This window comes from Atractosteus spatula, chromosome 16 (assembly GCF_055471065.1).
Source record: "Atractosteus spatula isolate fAtrSpa1 chromosome 16, fAtrSpa1.hap1, whole genome shotgun sequence".
Lineage (NCBI taxonomy): Eukaryota > Metazoa > Chordata > Actinopteri > Semionotiformes > Lepisosteidae > Atractosteus > Atractosteus spatula.
The window spans coordinates 6,184,869-6,207,200 of NC_142721.1; the positions used below are offsets into that span (position 1 = coordinate 6,184,869).

General features: G+C 39.3%; 1 protein-coding gene across 7 annotated transcripts in view; it reads left to right on the plus strand.

Moving 5' to 3' along the window:
- tspan18b (tetraspanin 18b) overlaps nucleotides 1-22,332 on the plus strand; it is a 58,955-nt gene that overhangs the window by 28,236 nt on the left and 8,387 nt on the right. For 2 of the 7 annotated variants that reach the window (XM_088935240.1, XM_088935238.1), the window contains one exon: nucleotides 9,147-9,232. The exons of 2 other annotated variants lie outside the window; for them this stretch is intronic. Coding sequence is in view for 1 of the 5 variants with exons in the window: in XM_088935237.1 (XP_088791363.1) it covers nucleotides 14,385-14,386 (2 nt within the window). In the remaining 4 variants the exon portion in view is untranslated. Of the gene's footprint in view, nucleotides 1-9,146; nucleotides 9,233-12,159; nucleotides 12,330-12,418; nucleotides 12,522-14,274; nucleotides 14,387-22,332 lie in introns of those variants that run through there. 3 more of the 7 variants (XM_088935239.1, XM_088935242.1, XM_088935237.1) reach the window with 3 other exon arrangements.

Here is a 22,332-nt window from a genome sequence, read left to right on the forward strand (position 1 = left end):
ACTTGAGCACGTGAGCAGTGGGCTATGGGTCCATTGAGTGAAACCCAGCAGGTGTTTTCAAAGGGATGAGGGAAGGGGCTCATGAATCATTTGCACAGGAAGAGGTGCTACAGACATTCCAATAAAGGGGTGAAAAAAATCAAATCATGCTACTGGCACCTGGGTGCAGCTGGCTTGGAGTGATTTCTCTTTAATGGGTCTGGCACAATCCACTCATGGAAATCAGTCATTGCACACGTAGACACTGCCACACTCACCCCATGTCAAAAAGATGTGATAATTGTACTGACACCCTTAATAACACACATGCTGACCAGCACTCCAGTGCCTCAGCCACACTTAAGGCACATTCTGTAGTCAAAAGCACATTAATTATTAAGCTTGTTTGGTTTGCATTCCCAGATGACTGGGGCCATACTAGCTTTAGCTTTCTGCTTATGTTATTCTTGGAATTCTTGAAACTGTAGAGCACTGTTAATCCTGGGAAGTCTTTTTTAGACAAATTAATTGAGCAGTGCAACGTCTTTTACTGCTGATTTCTTTTGTCCATTCCAGCCTTGGAACTTGATCTATGCACTCCTACGGACATAAATACTGTGTGTAATGTTCAGGCAATTTTAGTTCACCTCACGGTAAGGACTTGAAGGGAAGTTGGACTTATACTTGTAATTGCTGCAGCTGGTCGAATGGAGAAGGCCGGGGCCACGCGTCTGAAGTGGCGGGGTCAAAGGTCACCTGCAGGGGAAAGTATCAGCAGCCCCGGTGATGAGATAATGAACCTTCCACCTCTGTGAGAGGAGCCAGGCTCCCCGGCCCCTTGTCATGTTTTTCTAACCTCCTTTGAATGTTCTCTTGTTTAATTGCCTCCCAGAGGGCTGACGTTCCCTGGTTTTCCTGTCCCAGAGGTCCTCCCTTCTGCAGAACGGGCAGGTTCCTTGCTTGGCTCTTTTGTCTTTCATGGTGCCGCTTCAAAGCCACACTTGGCTTCCCCCACGAGGGAACATTTGGCCTTGGGGGCCCTGGGAACCCAGTGAGGAGGGCACTGGTTGAGGGAATATTAACAAGTAGCTGCACATGCACAATAACACATGAGAAAATATAACTGTGTCTGTCATATCGTTTCCTCCAAGGACATTCCCACAACATATTCCACCGGGGTTTCTGTTTTTTTTTTCTCGGCAGCACTTGCTGAAATGAGTTGACTGTCACCACCAGGTCTTGCCCAGCTGTACTCAATCCTCACACACATGCAGCTCAAAACCTGCGGCTTCCTACAGCTGTGGTCTACCTAACAGTGTTATTTATAAGGCACTGTATTGTGTAGTGCCACCATGACAACTGGCACATAAAAACCTGGCTTTCAAGAAAAGATCACTTCAGTGGTATACTGTATATTGTTATTTAATATTTCTTTTCTAAAAAACAGATTCTTTATTTTGACATCCTTAATAAGACATCTATTGACCGGCACTCCTTTGCCAAACATACAGAAGGCACAACGTAAACTGAGTATGGAATGCTATTTGTATTAAATAAAAATGTATTTTAGCCTAGGTCTGTTTTTGTTAATTCATGCTCATCTTTAAAGCCTTTTTCTGAAAAACAAAGCTTGCCACAGGTGAGTCAGCTTGTACTAAAATGTTTGAAGTTTGGATGAGCCCGTCTGTCTTTGTACTTCTATGATAATCGAGTAACACACATAGCAAGAGATATTAATACTTGGTTGGTGCAGCATGAGAGACAGTTTGTATCTCCACAGCTGGCAAGTGGAAGCTGAAAGGACAGTCTTAATTTGCAGCCTTTTAATTTCCCTCGCTGTCATCGTGCCTCCTGGATTATATGATGTCAACTGCATCTAGTACGGTGGAACACTTTAGCCTGTGAGCACATTTTCAAGGGGAACATTGCTTGTTGGCATTTTCTTACCAGGAGCTTCAGCTCCACAATTGGCTGCAGAAGTGGAACTGATTCATTTCCCTGATGTTTGATTGATGCTTTCTCAACTTGGCTGCCAAATATAACTAAAAGCTGAAGCCCGGTCTTTGAACCTTCTGGGATAACAAAACAAAATCTTTTGCAACTGCTACTTTGGAGGAAATGCCTCAATAAGCTAAGAGGGCGAATTCAGCTTTTGGTGTGGTTTTGCATTCATGAAGAGAGAGGTTACAAGAATCCAGCAGTATTGCAAATGAGATCAGCCAGATTTATAAGTAATAATTTAATATGCTTGTATTAACTTCAAAACCTGTTGGGAACATTGCTGGAAAACCAGAGAAAATTGTAACAATTTTCCACCACACAACACGATACAAAAGGCCATGGAGGTGATTTTGGCAAACGAATATGACCAAGCATTTGTGGATTAAATTGTGATCATTTTGCACCTGTACTTGAAAACTGCCATTGATGTTTTGTGTTTTATTCAATCTGTTTGCAAAATTATATCCACACAATATGTATGAATGTTCTTTGAAAATAAACTTTATCTCTGGTGTAATAGACAGACACAATTATACTGTACTTTTCAAGAACTCCACACTGATTTAAACTATACTACAAGCACGTACAGCTCATGTTTACAGCACAATTTTTTATTTGATCACTTTTGTATTCTTAATGCAAAAGCTTAATACCACACTAAAATGGGTTCATCTGAGAAAAAGCAAAATCCTTAACTGCCAGTCATTAACTGGAATTTATTCATTTATAATCCAGGTATTTGTCTTGTGTCATGATTTAAAGTTGTCTTAAACTTTTCATTTATTTATCTTAATTAATTTATTTAACTAAGCACTGCTAATGTGGTGAAAGTTAAATACTGAAGTCGCTAAGCAACCGGGTTCACTTGGAATCCTGTGATCTTCACCCAAAGAGGAAGTGGGTCTACCGGTCAGGGCTGCAACTTCCTCGGTTTCTCTTGGATACAGAGGCAGTATTCCCAAGTTCGGCATTTCCTTGTAGAGGATATATCATTCTGCTGTTTTGCAGCTGGGTTATGACTTACTGCCCCTGTGCTCTCAAATCCATCTTTTACAGAATGGTTCTGAGGTTCCACGTTAATGGCCAAGCTAATTGTGCAAAAAGAGACTTTTTTTGCAAGAAGAAGAGTTGATCATAGCACGTAGTGTAAAAAAGAAATGAATAAACTTGTTACACGCAGGTTTATCCCCCTGGTGTGTGTTTGTTTTTTATTGTTAGAACGATCGCTTGGCACGCAGGGAAGGACTGGAAAAAAAATTCTGATGGGAATCCATGACTAATCAGGGAGCTCTTCTTTAGGACAGACTGGCGGATGGTTTAGTAGTGGTCACAGAAAACATTATACTACGGCTCATGACGCATTTTTCGTCATGACCAAAAAAATTTAATGCCACAAATTTTTCAACCTTTGCCCAAGACTATAATTGAACACTTCAGATGTCATTTTACATCTTATGTGACACAAACCCAAACATCAAATTAACTAAAGGACAAGAATATGTTCTGTGCGTGACAACGTTTATTATGTATTGAGGACACCTTCGGTATTCATTAACGGCAGCATTGTTAGCCCAACGTGTAGCACATAGAGTATTAACCTCATGCTTCCAAGTTTGAATTATTTCCATCTAATAAATAATGATAATGACCATTAATGCACGCAAAAGACATCTCAAGGAGATGAGTAATGTGCAGACAGTGTTCACAGTAGGGTGCTGAGTTCACTGTGTTTCTCAATGCATATGAAAGCTAAGGACTAATGAAACCAGGCAGTGTCCATAATTACCTGGGGAAAGATGGAGGCGATGTGGCACAAAACTAAGAGGGTACAAAGAAGGGCAGAACAGCAATATACCCTTGGCATCTGCTATTGTTTTTTGTCTTTTTAGTTTACAGTTTTTGTGTATATTACTTATCCACATTATTTTTTTTCCAACTTAAAAAAGCAGAAGAGCACAGTAAAGGAGACATTTTGGTATAATGTACTATACATAACAAAGCCATTCATGAAGTAAAGATTAGAATATTTTTAAACAGTTTATACAATGTTTCTAAGATAATTATACTTAGATGTTCTTTCTATATGCATCAGTTTTTCAAACATTTCAGTAATATTCAGTATTTATACATGTTTTCAGGAATGTTGTAGGTACCTTGCAATCTAGTGCTAATATTACATAATGAGACTCAGTTCTTTTTTATGCTTTTTCTGGTGCCCAAAAAAGATTGAAAAACAAAACAAGTCTTCTTTTGTGCCTCTGCATAATTTGAAGACCCTCTCTTTCCCTTTCTTAATCTCACTACTTTTGCTTTATCATCCTGTCTGTCTTTCTGCTCCGCTGTGTTCCTCCCTGTTATGACTAATTTCCTAATTCCTGTTGTCCTCTCATTCCTGACCTCAGGATGCCTGACAAGGATCCATCTCTTCCAATCTGATTTCCAAGCTATTTCCTTCCTCTCCTAAACCCCGGACATTTTATCATTTCAGGTGCTTTTTGGAAATGTCAATCAGTTTCTAACATTGCTGTCTTCATCTCCACTTTAGCCTCCCATCTTGCTCTGGGTATCCTTACTCTTTCTGCAGCCTGGATCTCCCTTAGCAGCTTCGCCACACTGGCCGGCCTCTCGTCCGGATTCTGTCTTCCTCTGCCTTGGCTTCCTCTGCGCTTTCTCACCTTCCACATACTGACGCCTTGTCTAAGATTAGCACAGGCCGTTGTGAGATTACAACTCACTAGAGACTCATTTTATTTGACTGTTGATGTGTTATTACAATAATAATCCTGCTAAGTAAGAGAGGAACTGCAGATTCAGGCATTTGGCACCTGTGACCAGCTGAGGAGTCGATGGTGTGAAGCTGCAACCTGTGGGATTATCATTGAATGCCTCTGTGCCAGAATACCCCTTGAATGGTGATATGCCACTTCCAGGTTATTGTGTGCTTTTACCTCATCCCTTGACTCTGTTCTTTTCTCACCTTGAAAACTCCTCCACTTCCTGTCCCATGGCTGTCCTCCATGCTCTGCCAGAACCAGGCTATGTTCAGCTACAAAGGAATGGAAATTACCCTCTTCCTTTCCCTTATTGCTCTTTTCATTCATCATTTTCTTTGGCACTCTCTTGTGCCAAATGTTCCTATTTTCAATCTGTCATTCAGTCTTCTCCCAGCAGACCTCTTAAGTTCTTCTCTGGCTCCGACTTCTCCTTCAACACTTCATCTCGTCCTTCACATTCAAGTTACTCAGTTGCCACCTTATCTTCAACCCCAACGGATCTCTCTCCTTCTTCCCCTTCTCTTTGCTACCCTCAGGAAAGCAGTGCTCCACCAGATTTTCATTTTTTGCTTGCAGCATTTGTTGCTTGATCTTCTCCTTTGTTGCTTTGTTTGTTGGAGTTTGTTGAAACTCTTAATGAAAAACTGCTTTCCTCTGCTACTGTCATCGCATGCTCCTCTTCCTATGTTTTAATCCTTCTGTTGGCCCTTTCACATCTCCTCTTCTACCTCGCTGATTGTGCATGCCGAGTCTCATACTGTGGCTCAGCCTCCACTACATCATCTCTCTCCACTTCTGTCCCTAAAGTTGTGTTCTGGGTCTCCTACTGTTCTCTCTCTACACACACTCCCTGTGTCCTCCTTCCCATAGTACTCAGGATGTTCAGTCTTCCCCTTGTTTTCCTTCCACTGTCACTCTCTTAATGTATCCCTGCCAGTCTCATAGCCTTCTCAGCCTGGATGGCTTCCCACCATCTGAAACTCAGCCTCCCCAAATCCGACCTCATTTGACTTTCCTTTTTATTCTCTTCCTTTCCTCTGTGGACCTTTCCATCTCTTTTTCTCTTTCCCCCTTTCTACACTAACAGGAACCTCTCTTGACCCTTTCCTCCCTTGGTCCCAATACATTTAATACTTTTTGCTCAGACTCTTCTTAAGCACCATTTGCAGAAATTTCCCCTTTCTTATTAATTATTGTTCTCTCCTAATTATTGTTCTCTCCTAACACTGTTGTAACTCTTTGTTGGACTAATTCCTGCCAATGTTATCACCAACATTTACTCTCTCCGAATTATTTGGCTTGCCTTCACTTTTCTTGACTTTTCTCTGGATACACCATTACTCTGTTCCTCCCACTGCTTCCCTATTGCTGCACACATCATTCGTACCTCTCACACACTGCTGTCTGAACCACATTTTGGCTGCCTCCAATCTTCAGTTTCTTTTCTATACCCCTGTCTCCTCCTGCCCTGTTTGCTCCTACTGTAACGCCAGGCTAGCTGTATCCCCTCTCTGTTCTCTCAATTCCATCCTTAGTCCTCAGTGGTAGGATGCACTACCCACCAAGGTACCACTTGAGCATGTGCCTCACTAGCTTTTGGCACCTGCTCAAAACATACCTGTTTAGAAACCATTTGATATCTCTCAGCTCCCAATTTAATCTTTCAATCCCTCTAATTGTGCTAATGTTTCTAGATCTAAAAATGGTGATGTAAATTTACAAATTGCCCTTACAAGTATACAAGTTATATATGCCATATGGTGCATTTAAATTAATACTCTGTATCAATCCAGTTTTTTTCCGTTTCATTTGTTTGTATGGCCGTTGTGTTGCTTATCCAGTTTGTGCCAGCCCTCATTGTCATATGATATCCCTCATTTGCGCTGGAGGCTGGTGGAGAGAGCAGTGCAGCATTCAGTGCTCTTCTGTTTAATCATGTGCGTTACCTTCCAGCTTGCTGGTGTAGCCTTGTCTACTAATCGGCATGGTTTCCCATGCAGTGGCTTATGCAACTATACATTAACCACCTTAGTGAGGACAGACAAAACTATTTAATTTTCGCATGCAATGTGGCTTCCCCCTACCAGGCAGTGATAACGCAAAACCGTCTTTTAGTGAATGAGGGCCGTATTGGTTTCAAAGATGGTCTCTCCAAGCAAGGGAAGAACAATTTAATTTCATAGGTTTATCTGGTCAGATATGCAATTTTTGTGACCTTTCCAGTCTCTGTTGCGTTTCTGGCAGCATATTGGATGTTTCTGCTCTTTAATCTGCAGTATAGTGCTGCCTGCTCCTTCAGCCACTCAACTAGATTTTATTGGTGCTTCATTTTGCTCAGTGTCTGTTGCTACGGAAACCACACCATGTTGCCCCTCACCAGGATATCTTATATGAACACGGTTTTTATCTAGTTATTTTACTGTTCCTATTTATTTATGCATTCATCAATATAGGCCTGTACAATGTAAGAGAGTCAGATAAGCTCAGCACTGTGGTACTGGACAACTAATGATAGGCAGTTACAGTAACACAAATAGTTCAGTTTTAAGAATACAGAACCTTTCCTCTAGATGAGGAAAGCAGATAAAGAAACAAAAAACAGTGCTCTGTGCAGTGAATTGATATGTTTTTACTGGGTGAAAACAGTTCATTATGAAAGCAAAATGTTATTGTAGAAAGGGAATCTTGTTTAAAATATGCAATAATAAGATTGTTTATAAGTTATAAAAATCTGTAATAATTCCTTGTTTCAGAGTTATTTTATATAGTCTTTTTCCATCTGTATCGGGATTTCTGGTGCTATAACAGTCCTGAAAATGGACTGTTCCTGTTTTTATTTCCTGTCTCACTTCTCTGAATAAACCTGTAGCCTCCATTGATTCCACTATTTCATTTTCTTTTTCTCCCTCTCAATTCTTCAGAACAGACCATTTGAAAGAAATTGTTTTCCTGGGGTTGCTGTGAACATTCACTGACCCCTGACTGTGCTGCTATCTCTAATTACATCAAACGAGTCTTTACAGTCTTCAGCATGTCTGCAGTCAACGAATTACCCAACAAAGCTGTGATTGCATGTTTCAGATAAACAGAGCAATGTGTTGTCATCAGGAGAGTACAGAAGTGGGCTTCCAGGTCTGCACAGATGTTGGCTGTGTGAAGCAGTCCACAGCATTGTGTTGTCAAGGTTTGTTAGGGTTACCACCTCTGCCTATTGTTCTGCATCTCTGATATTTTTTAAGAAGTGCAGCCGAGTTCAGTGAGTTCAGGGAAGCAAACACCCTGGCTCTTTGGTGCTATAGGAATTCTATAGTAATTCTATGGAATTACCTGTATCCTTGTCTCAGGTTCTCTACTGAACAATTGTTAAGAAATATAAATGTTACGATTCTGATTGCATCAAGTACTTACAGATGTGGCTAAACTCTTTATAGCTAATATATCAAGAACTCTTGTTCTTATTTCTTTGCCAACATTAAAATTGTTTTTTCTTTAACAATTATTAATGCGTTAATTTGGCACTTACCATGGGCTGTTGATCCCCCTATATTTTGACAAATACTGTAGATCAAAGCTGTGTCAATTGGCCCTGTAAGTCCTACTCATGGAACAAAACATCAGGAACACAAATGACCTATGGGCGTCGGCTCCCCAGAATAAAGGAGTTAAAATAATCATTTCAGAGTTTCCCAGACAGAATGGTAGCCTGAAAGGAAACCACTTAGTTGACCAGACTGGAAAAAAGCGAATAACAAAGATGGCAATGCGTATACTTTTCTTTTTAATGCATCTAATCCCAGCCTGTAATTAGCTTTCACTGCTTTTCATTTTGGTGGTTTTTATTAGAGGAAAACAAATAGTAAACCAACCTGTAAATGACTGCAAAACACAAAGTTTTGTCTGCTGCCAGAAGAATGTTAATAATTAATTAATTGTATTCCTAACCAAGTTTTACTTTAGAAAAAATAGCAGAGAGTCCAGTAAATGTCATATGCAACAATAAAGGGTAATTAGGCAAGAAGAAAAACAGATCCTAATATCCAACAGCAGGCATAAATATTTTACCTTTATACACAAAAGCTCTTGTTTGGTTCAATTAAATGCGTCCAGCTATTATTTTTCACTGCTAATTTTGCTCTCAGGCTATTATTTTAAATAGTCAATGGGATAAAATGCTGGTATAATTTCAGATCATCTTGGGAAAGGAAGCGGACAATAAATAATTGATTGTAAAGCTTGTCATTTAAATTCTTAAAACTGCATTCCTCTAGGAGTCCATTGCTGTGTGGTGTACTATTTTAATTATATGTCAGTGTGTGTTGATGAGTCTTCTGTTTAAACTTAACTTATAGTAATTTATAAGCTATAGTTCGTATCTGACTGTTTTTTTTACAGCTCATGAAAAGAGAAGAGGCCAGGAAACCAAGAAAGAACTGACTCTGAATCAGCTTATCTTGGAGAGATCAGAGAAATCTGTACAGGTATTTTTTTCACATTACAGTCTTTAAACACTTAGAATCAATAGCTTTTTTTTCTGTCCTCCTGGTGAGGGATCACCAGATGTCAATTAGCAGGGCTCACTGTGTCCATTCTTGTACTAGGCTGGGAGTGAAAGAGGGCAGCGCAGGTTCTCCTCTGAAAAGCACACTTTTCAGAGCCATTTGCCATTGTACACAATGTGAGCATTACATTTCCCACTGGGGAGGGTGAACTTCAGCTGGAGGAATGACATCAGTCTCAGTACCACAAGCAAACCTGGTAAATCTCAGAGGTCACTGTTGCATGGGGAGCTCGGGATACCCTGGGCATCTCAAGCCAATCCCAGCAGTGCTACACACGTGAATTGCACGTTGCCCTTCAGGAAAACCTGAAGGTTTGGGTGCTGTGCTTTCCTCCCACAGTACAAAGACATGCTAGTAGGTTAATTAGCTGTTGGGAAAACTGGCTTTGGTGTGAGTGTGTGCGTGTCGGTGTGCGCCCTGTGATGGACTGGTGTCCCATCCAAGGTGTATCCTGCCTCTTGACCATTGCTTACCAGGATAGGCTCCGGCTTCCACATGACCCTGAATTAGATAAAGTGGTTAGAAAATGGATGAATGGATGAATGTAACAAGGTTAGTTTATTTTTCCCACACAGTGCAGACTTTCCTTTTGTGTCTGCATTTGGAGAATGAAGGTGATCTGAAGTTATGTGATAGCATAAGCTTTTAGATCTTTAGGGAAGATAGGTTTATTTAGGGAAGACATATGGCACTAACAAAGATCTATTTTCAAATCATGGTTTGCTACGTATATTTCCTATCTCTGAAATGCAGTCCTATGTTTTCAAGTTCAAGTTCAAATCTTTATTGCTATAACAACCAGTTGCATGGATTTTTTATTTTGGAGAGCTCATACAATCAAAAGACAATACAAATACGCAACATAGAGCCAATAATAAACAACATTTACCCAACACATTTTCACATACCATCCTAACACATACCGGTAATTAGATGAATAAAAATGAGCCATGCAAAAATGTTAAAACCAAAGTGAGTTCATGCATCTCACAGCCCCTGGTCAGGTGCTGTTACAGAACGTAGTAATTCTTATCTTGATAGATAGATCAAGATAGACCTTATCTTGATAGACCTTTTGCAGTTGATGAAAACGCGTAATTAGATCAATACTGTAAGCCACCAAGTAACCAAGTAACATGCAAAAAGCTTTCAGTCTTCCCTGAAGCAGTGCAGTATAACTGATGGAACGTTTTGGTATGGAATGAGTGCATCTATATGCATGAACATACTCTCATGATAACAGCAAACATGAGAGAGCACAGAAGGTGGTATGCCACACTATTTTAAAAACATCTCCCTGAATGAACCCCTTGCTTTGAAACCCTTGATTGCATTGCACCAGTATACATGCTTTCCCACTGAGTTCATGTCGAAACTTTGTGACAGCAAATTCCTTGCTACTTCACTTATTTATTTGAATTAAAATGTATTACTCATACACAGGCCCTGCTTTGTAATGTGGCTTCCAGTATTATAAACATGTCCAGCTCTGAGCAGATGTAGCAGGTGCTGTGCTTGAGTATGCTCTGGAATTTGGTAGCTTGCAGTTAATAGAATGACTTCTTTGGGACCCAAAGACTCTTTGGTAAAGCACTGCTAAGCCCCAATTCTGCCAGAAGACATTGAAGCTGCAGTTCATTTTCACTGTCTTCCTGTCAGCTGGGTACCCTGGGGGCAGAATGAAATGTAGACAGCCTCGGAGCAGGAATTAATGAAACAACAATGCTTGATTAACAGCTTGGACAGTGACCTTTCACCTTGATCCCAGACGTCTGCACACACACATGCCTGACCACTTGCTTGCACACTTCTTGTCAGCTGCTGCCTTCGAGGAATTCAGTCTGATCCTCCAGGCTGCCTGCATCACTCTGTCTCTCCGGCTGTCAGCTGTGTTATACATCCCAGCTAACGTGCAGTGATGTGTTTGGTGACTGGCAGATGGGCAAACATATTGCACACCCTGAAAGAATGTAGGTGTCAGTAACCTCCCAGCCTTCCCTTCTCCAGTCTGTATCATGCCTTCCCTGACAAGGAAAACCTTATGAGCTCTTCCCTGTGAACTAATGGGGTGAAACACTTATCATGCAATATGAGTGTGAACACTGTGCACATTGTTTTACCTCTCATTGCACATTGCAGATGTGTCCCAGTGCAGATCACTCTGGGTAAATTTTTAAAAAGATTTTAATGATGGTGTTCAATTGTATGTATGAAGACTTTCAAAAGACTTGGTGCTATACAACATTGCATTCATAAACCACTTAACAGGTAAGATCACACAGTAGATAGACCAAATAAAAATAAGAGCAAAACAAATATGCTGTAAAGTTACATGATAGATCTTTAAGTAAGTTTTAACAATTTCTACCTTCCCAGACTCTGTATTAGATATGAGAAATGAGTTTCACAGTCACAAAGCTGATTAAGAGAAGGCTCTGTCACCCATCATGTGGACATCGTGAGACCTCAACTGATCTCTCCGAGCAATACCCATGCAACAAGTTCTCAATGTAACCTGAAGCTAGTTTGTTATGTGTCCTTTTTGCAAGCGAGAGCACCTTGCAATGAACTCTGCATTTTCCACAGGACTCCAGTTAACACATGAGGGGTACAATTTTGTACCTTAGTAGATATCCCAGTCAGATTGCATACTTATTTGTTACAGCTTCAGACAGGCAAAGATCTTAAATTGGCAAAGGTACCCATATATCCTTTTGATGATTCTTACATGAGCTTTGAATGACACTAAAGGGTCAAAATAACACCAAGGTTTGTAACGTCAATCAAGTGATGATTTTAGCGCCATCATCAACACTAAAATCGCCAAATATGCTGCTTGTTTTTAGGTGCTAATAAACATAACATCAGTCCTACAACAATTCATCACAAGAAAGCTCTGTTGGATCTGAATCTTAATACCAGATTAGTAGCTCACAGAAGCAGCAGTATCTGATTGAGTTTGTAAGTAAATATTAATGTAAATTTGAGTATTATATTGGAACCCAAATCCACAATGGTAAGTAATCTAAACAAAGCATGCGAAATATTAAGACTCTCAAAAGTTAAGCACGATGATTAACAAATTGCTTTCCATTACTCAAACAGGAACCAAACCAGTGAAGGAAGGAACCAGTGATGGTTGTTTAATCTTAATGTTGGACCGCAAAAGTCAAAGAGGATCAAAAAGTTGTTAACGACCTTAACAATGGTGCTGTGATTTATACTAATCCTTGATTGGAAATGTTTTAATAGCTCATTAAATGCACGATAAATATGCAATTTAGTTGTGACCACCCATTCTAGAATATTTTGCAAGATAGTGCCAATTGGAAGTAGGGCTGTAGTTTTTCAACACTTTAGGTTCATGACCAGGTAAGACAGGTGTGATAGGAGAAGCCTACAGGTAGAACACCAGGTTTCAAAGACTCATTGATGAGGCTAGCAACACATCAACAAACAACAGGAGGAATAGGATTTAAAACGCAGGCAGGTCACAATAGGTTGCATTAACAACATCAGTGAAATGAGAGAAACTCAAACATTTTTTAATTGTTCATAAGCCTTTATGTCAGGCCTGTTGTCTTCCACAGGTGCTCAAGTCATTGTCTAACTGCAACTCATTTATGTACTGAGGGGAGAGGAGAAATGAGATGATATTTAGTAGAAGCTATATACAGTATACAATTTGCATGTATGGTTATCTGTGGTTTTAGACAAGAAATGGCATCACAATGTAGTACACCATGAAAGCTGAAGGGTAAAATATTTGTTTACTAATTTTCAGAGCATTTTTTGAACACTTTTGTTATCCAGTTATACTATAAGTGTTTAAACTAGCATGAACTGCTGATAAAATGTTGCTCTTAGTTTCTGTTTCCATACTTTGAGCACTGTATGTCCGCATATGGTATAACCCTGCATTGTCATAATGTGCAAAACATCTGTTAGTAGAATTCAAAATCGGTACTGCATGTTATGTATACATTACTTACATTGTTTCTTATGGAAAAATAGCCTTCTCATGTAATGAAAACAATCTCAGTGTTTCTTCTTGTTGCTGTAGGGCTAAACAGATATGACTGTATGTACTTATACTGTATATGATTATTATCTACATTTTTATTTAATAAGTGGAAAGTATTGAAACTTTAATATTTTACACAACAAAATGTTTCAAAGCCTCCAAGATTAAATGATAATTGAGAATTCACATGTGACGCCACAGGGCCACTACAGTGACGTGACATACTGTATAAGCTCATTACATGGATTGTTTTTACAAACAGAACCAGGATATGTCCATATGCATAATAATCAAATAAATGCCAATCACACTTCTAAGCAGTAATTAGAGGAGAGCCCAGTTTTTAGTCTGATATTGAGGAGCTGTACTGGTCAATTTGTTACTTGCAGTATTAGATGCCACATACTGTAAATATCAGACTCCCAGTAATTACAGCTAATGTACCCTAGAAAAAGACAAGCACAGAATTTGTGTTCACGAAGTGTTAACAGAAATGCTTTCAAATACCATTTTATTTTTCATTATTTGAAGTATATCTAGATATAAAACTGCATTCACGGTCCAAAGAAACAAAGCTGTTACCATAGAGGGCTCTTAAACATATTTTGCTTTTGTTGGCCAGTGCTTTATAATTGGAGAATCCTACAATCCTTCAAATAAGAAATTTCTACCACTGCAGCAACATCAGGATTTACCAGAGTCTTAGACTAACCACTTTTGGAAACAAAAATTTCCTAGATCTACTGGGGACCTTAAGAAATTAAACCTGAACTCCTTCAACAGATGGCTACATCACTGAATAAGTGTAATAAGATAACAAATATCAAACTCAATGTCACTCCATGTGCAGGTACGCTGTTTTTTTATGGTCTCCTCAGGCTAACTTGTCTTGCCTTCCTAGGTTTGAAAATCAGCAGGAACGGCTGTTACAGTAGAGCCACAGACATCAACAGGAAGACAAAGGACTTCCTGAATGAGTTTCCAAGGAGACTAATAGCTTATGCTTATGTAGCTGCACATCACTTGGAGAGTTACTGAAATGATTTGATGTGAGAATGAAAGAGCATCGTGATATTAAGTACTCCATTGGTTGTAGAATATTATACAGTTTCTGTATGTTGTTTTTGGGCACTGAGAAATAAGCCTTTTTATTTTTTAGGCACCCAATCTGTTAGTAAAATGTAGAAGAAAGAGAATTTGGTTTTGAATATGGACTGATAATTGGTTTAAAACTGCATGGTTGTTTTAACATTTTGACTTGCCATGCTTGAGAGAGGACACGTTGTTAAAAGATGTAGTTTGCATTATGCACTGCTGCAGTTGAGAAGTTCTCAGACCTGCCCTCAAGGGCCTTTCGCTTATAGTGCATCTTTGTTAGAGCTGATTTCAAAGGAACAAAAATATCATTGCCCTTAATTTGAAAATGTTCTCTCTGCTAAGCAGCTTTTACAAGGCCATATTTGATGTAGGGACTTATATTTAGACCGTTAGACATAAGGCCAACTTTTTTTTTACTCTCTGAACTTTGATAGCATCCCTATGTTTTCTGGCTTTAAATGTTTTGCTTTTGTTTCTTCTATTCGAATCATGTGAATCTCAATGATAAACATGTCTTTTATGCAATTTCTTAAGGATCAGAATATAATCAACGAGAAGCTGAGGAAAAGTTATTGGGGTCTTTGGCATTCTGATGAAGAAAATGTGTTCCTCTCTTTACTCCGGTTGGAGATCCAGGCACATTATAATAACATCCAAGAAGACAGGGTTAATATAAAAAAGTAATATATTTACTGACAGAAATTCAGCCAGCCAACCAAGTGATCATTTTCCTTCTTTACATGTTGCATTCTGAATAAGGTGTTTGCTCATAGCTTTTAGTGGAACAGGTTGAAGGACAACCTGTTTGTGTGGGGAAAAAAAGCAACTCTATACCTGTACAACTACATAAAAATAATGAATGCTGCTGAAATATATCTCCTTGCAGCAGTGAGATTTTTAGTGGGTTTTGATTTATAATTTAAATTTAAAAAAGCTCCAGTGCTTTGCAATTGTGCATCAATTATTACATCTGGTTAGCAAGCGTGATTGTTAGCATAATTAAGTGATTTAATGGAACTGATAGATGTGAATGTGAACTGTTTGAGCAGATAAACTTGATTATGGAAAGGTTAAACAGCAGTCTTTAATAAAGCGTGAAAAGACATCAGCAGGGCTGCAGGTATTAAGATGTCTCGGTGTCCCTGCCTGGACTGGGTTTTAATGTGCTGCCTGGGGGAACATATGGTTGCTATGTGATGATCTGTGCATCGTCATTCCCCAGCTTACCCCAGGAGGCCCCTTTGTGTCTCACCTCAGGGGTTGGTCAGGAAAAGTAAATGAATAAAAAGGACACATCTGAGGTTTTCTCTATTACTTGAGTTGAATCAGTAGCTCCTTGGAAAGAGATGTCTTGGGAGAAGGAGGCAAGAGAAAGCCATCGCTCACTCTCATTGATCAACAGCAGGAGCTATTGATCAGGTAGATCAGGGGCAACTAGTGTATATCTTCATTCCAGTGATTAAGATGCTGAAGCTATTAGGATTTGCAGTATCTGCTCCCGCACTCTATTCTCGAGTCTCAACCTGCAGAAGGATGTAAATAGCAGGTTTTAGCCAATTTTGATCTTATTACTTTTTATAGTGTACTTTCGAACATCTGCTCTATAGCATGTATGCTTTCTGTCTGTAGATTTGCATGACAAGCCTCAAGAAAGAACATGATCTACTGCCATAGTAGTTTAGGGTCATCTGTTGATAAGGCTGAGTATGTCGAATATTCATTGCACAGTACAGTGACATGGTGGCTAGCACTGCTTCTTCAGGTATTCTGTTATTTCCCCATCCCCCAAAATACTGATGTCTGGTTAGCTACTTTTAAACATTCACTCCCGAGATTCGATCCCATGTCTAATAAGAGGATGAGAGCTGGGCACATCGCGCTGTTACCGTGCCATGTCAGTGGTGGCGCTGGCGCCCCTCCTTATTTCTCCTTAGAAATAGTCCTTGCATCCCCAATAATAACTATCACTCATAAAGACTGGTACAGCCTGTGGTAAAAAACCTGTTTTTGTGCACGTTGTGATGTTTTACCCATTCTCATGCCCTTTGCAAGGAGAGTTTATCACGGCGCTAGACTATTGCTGCAGCTCATTTTGCCTTATCGAAGACTGGCTGTGCAAAACGAACAACAAAGCAGAACAGGGCTTATATAGATCACAAGAAAACATTTGCTTTTCCATCCACTTCATTTCTGTATGATCTATAGTTGTGCCGTAACTGATTAAATCTAACCCTCGGCATGCTTAAAAACAAGACGCAGACTCAAGACATCCAGCCATACATAACCACTGCCCCTATTATCAGACTCTAGAATCAATTCATGGCTGTTTTTATATTCAGACTGGGAGCAGTCTTCTCTGAATTGGGCCTTTGTTCATCCAGCATTAGCTGCCTTTCTGAAGGTTGTGATACTGCTGGACTCTGTTCAACCCCAGTCCTCACCCTAGGAGTGTTTATAAGTTTATAACAAATTAAGTCTTATACCATTCTGACATAGACCAGAATTCCCTGGTACAGTACATATCTTGGTCAAAATGTGTATTTTGTCAAGAAATTATAAATATGGGCAAATAATGTGCAGTTAAAGATCAAGTTAGAATAATTGTTTTTTTTTCTTGGTGCTTGGAAGAAGTCCTAAATGGAAAACAAATCATTGCTGGCATCACGTAGACAGTAATAAAGCTAGCATGATCGCTCTCATTGGGTTGTGACATTGTATGTGAAGAGAAAAATGTGTACTTGAAGAAAATGATGTACTGTAACTACTTAGAATTCAGCTGACTTCAAAGGCGTTCTACTTCTGTAGGAGCAGTGTATGGCTCTTTCTCCTTAATTGGGGGTTCATTAAAAGACAATGCAAGCCTTGGGGAGACTTTCCCTTCCTCGTTTCTTTTTGGTATGTAGCACAGTTTAAGAGACTCATTAAAAAAGTAGAAAACATCAGATAATGTAATATTCATGCCCTCACTGTATATATATATATACTGGATTTCTACAGTAGGTGTCTGATGGTGTGTCTTATCATCAAGGAAAACTGTGTCACAGTATCCTGAAAAGCTGGCAAGCACAGGTACTTTTGCAAACCAGAAAAGCTTGCAATTATCTTGACTTCTAGTGTCTCCAGAGGGTACCATTAAGGTTGATCATTTAAGGGTCAAGAACACTTAAGAGGTTATATTTTAGTCCTCATGATAGTGGTCAAAACATTCATCCTTTTTTATTCTGTGTATCTCTGTGATGGACTGTCTTAAGAGAGCAGAGAGGTGACAGACAGCTATAGTAATTCAATCAATTAAGTATAATGCGTTCACATCAAGGAGAAGTCTTGCTGCATCTCCAGACAAATCCCCTTTTTACCACTGGCCATCTCTATCCTTTACTTAGTAGTTTATTCTTATAGTGTAAAAACAGACACATTCATTTCTTTAAGTGTGCTTAAAGTATAAAGTGTAAGGAATGTTTCATGTCTACAAAGACATAGTAAGAAACGTTTGTCCTAATAAACCATATTACTAAATTTTGTGCATTTCCTTTGGTAACATATACCTTCTTGTGTTTAAGCAGAAAAATTAAATTTGAAACTGCCCCAGCATTCCATGTTGAACTCCATTAGAGTATATGTACATTTATTGGTTGATATTAGCTGTTGAAATGGTCCCGCATAATGTTAAAAAAAATGATATTTTTTTACTGTATATTGAGCACCAGTAAACTGTAGACATTGAAATTGCTGTTGATTTTTACTTCTACTTTGCTGGTGACACAGAAGCCGTGATTGTATGTTAATCAAGCACAAAACATCTGAGGGTTAAAACCTAAGCAATACAAACACGAAATTCATTCTGTCTCCCAAAAAGCACTACTGAGTAATGGCTGAAAATTATTTTGTTCCAGTATATGTTAGTCTGCAGCATTTAAATGCAGTTAGGAGATGCAAAAGATTTCAAGAGTTATACTTCTAAAATGTCGGCTCATAAATATAGATGTTTTTAAATAGCACTGATTTTGTTTTGCTTAGATGAACTTTGCTACATAAGATAATATGTGCCACATAAAAAAAAAAAAACATACAATAATGGTTTTCTGTTTTTACTTGGCTCCAGTATTTGGTGATATTTATGGAAGAATGTTTGGAATTTATCTGTTATCTGTCTTGTGTTCTTGGATTCTTTGCTCTGTGCTGACCTTGAAAGGCATATTTCAAAAATCTGCAAAGTAAATGGTAGTGACTAGCGACTAGACTACTTCGCTAACACAGCAGTAATTCGACAGTGATTTAAACTACAGGGCTTTTCCTCTTTATAAAAGAGCCTTGGCTGTAGGTGCTAGCAACAAAGATGCCAGTTCAGTATCCACTGTCTTTCTGGTTTCTTGTGGGCTTTGAATTATTCCAGCTCAGGATTCCAGCTGTGATGATCTGAGGCACACAATATTGTACCAACATGGTTCTGATGGGAACTAATCATTGTAAAACTCAGTCAGTAATGAAGTGTACCTCACGCAACCTCTCATAACAGAATGTACAACAGGAATGGTGACCACATTCCCATGACTTCACACCCCACAGATGCTGTATTGATTGCAGTCTGAGCCACAGCTGATTAAAAACATTATCGGCACAGTACTTGGATCGCCATCAGGGGCCTCTGTGGTGGCAATAGTTAAACTGAAAATTGAAAGAACACACTTTCCTTTGAGAGAGAGCCTGTTGCCACAAATAACTTATCCAGGCAGAAATTTGGCCCAAGTTTGCTTTTGCCAGTGATTACGCTATATTAGCTACAAAGCTAAGATGGTCTGCAACATTCTTAACTGTATGATGGGAGCTTGGCTCAGTGGTATTACTCAAAATGGTGGAATAGCACACTAAGGAAAATAAAACTCTTTAGAGTTAGATTTGATGCACATCTGGTATAACATCTCAGCAATGCTGCAGCCATTATGTGAATGTTAAATCCATATGTAGATATTCAACAATGCAACTAGACCATAGAAGATTGGCTTCCATGACTCTTGGTATCTATGTGGTAGCATTTTCTGTACAATATTTGGGCTAATCACTCTGCTATTCATGTGCTTAGATATTCAGTCTGTCACTTTGCATATGAATGACAGATCAGCAGCTTCGTAGAACACTGTACACACTGAACGAAACAGGGCTGATTGTGCAAACTTGGGCTGTTTGTTTCAGGAGTTCGGTTGTGTGCCTGTGACGGTGTAATGAATGCAGGGTCCGTCTGCTTACACTTACATTGGTGCCATGAGCTGAGCTGGAAATTGGGACACTGTTAACAGTGACATTACTGCCAATCTCTCTGAAGAAATTTCACATTTCCAGCACCAAAGGGCCAGTCCTTTAAGTCAGCATTTTCAATACAGAGTCTAACAGCACGCACTATACGCACACTAAAGAAGGACCTTCCTTTTCCCCATCAAATCTCCCCCAACCTGCAGTAGTTTTCAAGCAGGCCCTTTGTCTCCATCAAAAAGCATTTGAAAAGAGTTGAAGAGAGCCAGTGTTTGACCAGAGTTGATCTTTGAAAACTTCGCTCATATATCTTGAAAGAGCATCTTTCTCTAGAGTGAAAACACACTGTTCCCTCAGGGAGTCTGTTTGCTACTGTCCTGGTATTAGTGGAGTTGATTTTTCTATCGGCCTCCTTTCTGGAGTTATATGGCTCTTCTGAAACTGGCACCAAACCTAGCCACTGTTTTTTGTCGGATTGCACAGCCTTTTAGTTATTTGAATTCTCTTACTCGGAAGCAGCTAAATTCAGTTAAACCCGATTCAAATGATACAAAAAATCCATTACATTCTAAACGTGCTCTTACATATGTGGTGGCACCAAAATGAGAGATAAAACTGTCCCTTTTGACGCTTGTGGTGTGATTTGTAATATATGCTAATCTGCAATTAAACCCCCATAAATGCTTGTTAAGTGTTTCTGTGCAGTAATTAAATTTTAACACAGGATGGTTGTGATCATGTTGAGCAAGCGATGGTTTGCACACATCTCTGAGTACACAGAGACTGTCTTCTCCAGTCTCTCCAGACTCCTTCACGGAGGATACAGAGATAGCAAAGGTGGTTAAGGCGTTTGCAGGTGTTGGAAAAAATCCTTCTCTTTTACTTTACTGCAAACGTGTTGTTGCTAGGTAAAGAAAATCAATGCAATTAACACTTCCTTTTGCAAGCTAATATCATTACTTGGCAGGCTGATTTAACTGAAAGTTCCCACTTTGAACCACTTGAAAGACTCGGTTTTTCTTTTCACGGAAGATGACTTCAGAAAGCAGATCAAATGATTATGGAAACATTTTGAGAAATGTTTTTGTTAAGGCTTATTCCTTTAACCCCTCTTTTCAATGCTGAGGCGCCTTGGTTTTAAAATGGAAAACTACTTGTGTGTGTGCGTGGTTTTGATCATTCACAGCTCCCCCCTCCACTTGCTCCACAAGCAAGTGGTGCAGAAGTGACAGGGGCGTACATGTCTGTGTGACTGACAAATTTAACCCTGAGGTTGCAGTTTTATGTGAAAGCCTTATGAGGAATATTCACGGGGACCCGTTTGGCGATGGAGAAATTATTGTGAGGCCGTGACCTACTGTACAGGATGCCTTTGGCTCCCAGCACTAATGAAAAGCCTCTCCTTCATTAAACTAAATGCCCCCTAATGGGCTGCAATTACACAGAGTGCATTGTCAGATAGAGATTGCCTTTTATTACACATGGGGCTTCTACTATTGACTTCATTAGAAAGGATGCTTTTTTTCCTTTCTGCTGGGCTGCACGAATGGGGCCCTCCTGCTGGCTAAGCCCTGGTAAAAGCTTTATACAGTCCTGTACAAAAAAAAAACAAAACAAAAAAACCCAGAATTGGCAGCCTCCTTTTAAGTGCTGACTGTTCAAGTCTAATGCAGTCATTTGCTTCAGACTGCTTCACCCCTCACTAAGAGAGGTGAAGCACAGTGCTATGTTCTTACATGCTCACCCTCATGGTCATTTTCTCCCTTAAAACGAAACGGGAGGCGTTTGTTTGTGGTCTCTTAAATACCCTCGCTTTCTCCGAATTTTGTTGTATTGATTCCAGAGCTGGATTGCCAGCTTCACGGTTCTTGACATCTAGGGATTCAAATCTTTTTAAGGCTTCAAGACCCCTTATCACTTCAGATGGGTGAAAGGTGTACAGAGTACAGTACACCTTAACAGAGTCATAGGGGAAGGGGGTATCCATTATTGCCGAATGTCCGATAAACACGAATGAGTAAAGATGCTTTCAGTCCAAAAATGCACTATTATATCAGAAATGTGTCTATATTCACACACACTATATATGTAGGCTTTCTGGATCTTTTAACATATTTTAACAATTGTATTCTGAAAAATTTTCTGTGCCTTTTTATCATAAATGTACAAGCTTTTTGTATCATGTTGTAAATATACTGTATAAAATTCGCTGAAGCAGACAAAACACAAACACCCATTGTAAATAAATGACCTAACCCTATAGGGCACCATTGATATTCCTGAATTTTAAATCTCTGTAGTATTTATTTTACCTTGTTTTATTATTTTTGCATTTCCCCATCATTGAGGGGAAAATCCAGTATTTCTTTAAGATGAACTTTTAGCAGCTTTTGTCCATTAAATCCGAAGTACGTTAAAGCAAAGCCTGATTAAACTGAGGGTTTACTGTGCTACATTAACTGGCCAGCAGCTCCTTGTAAATCTTCTAGGAACTGGTGGTAATAATGTAATCTTGTCTATTAACAGGAAGTGCAGATAACAGCAGTTTAGAGATTTGCCCTTTCAAACTCAAAGTGAAACACAAAAAGCAAAATTAAGTTTCCAGCTAAATGTCTGCTAGCTAAGAGATTAGATGTTGTTATTTGCTGTA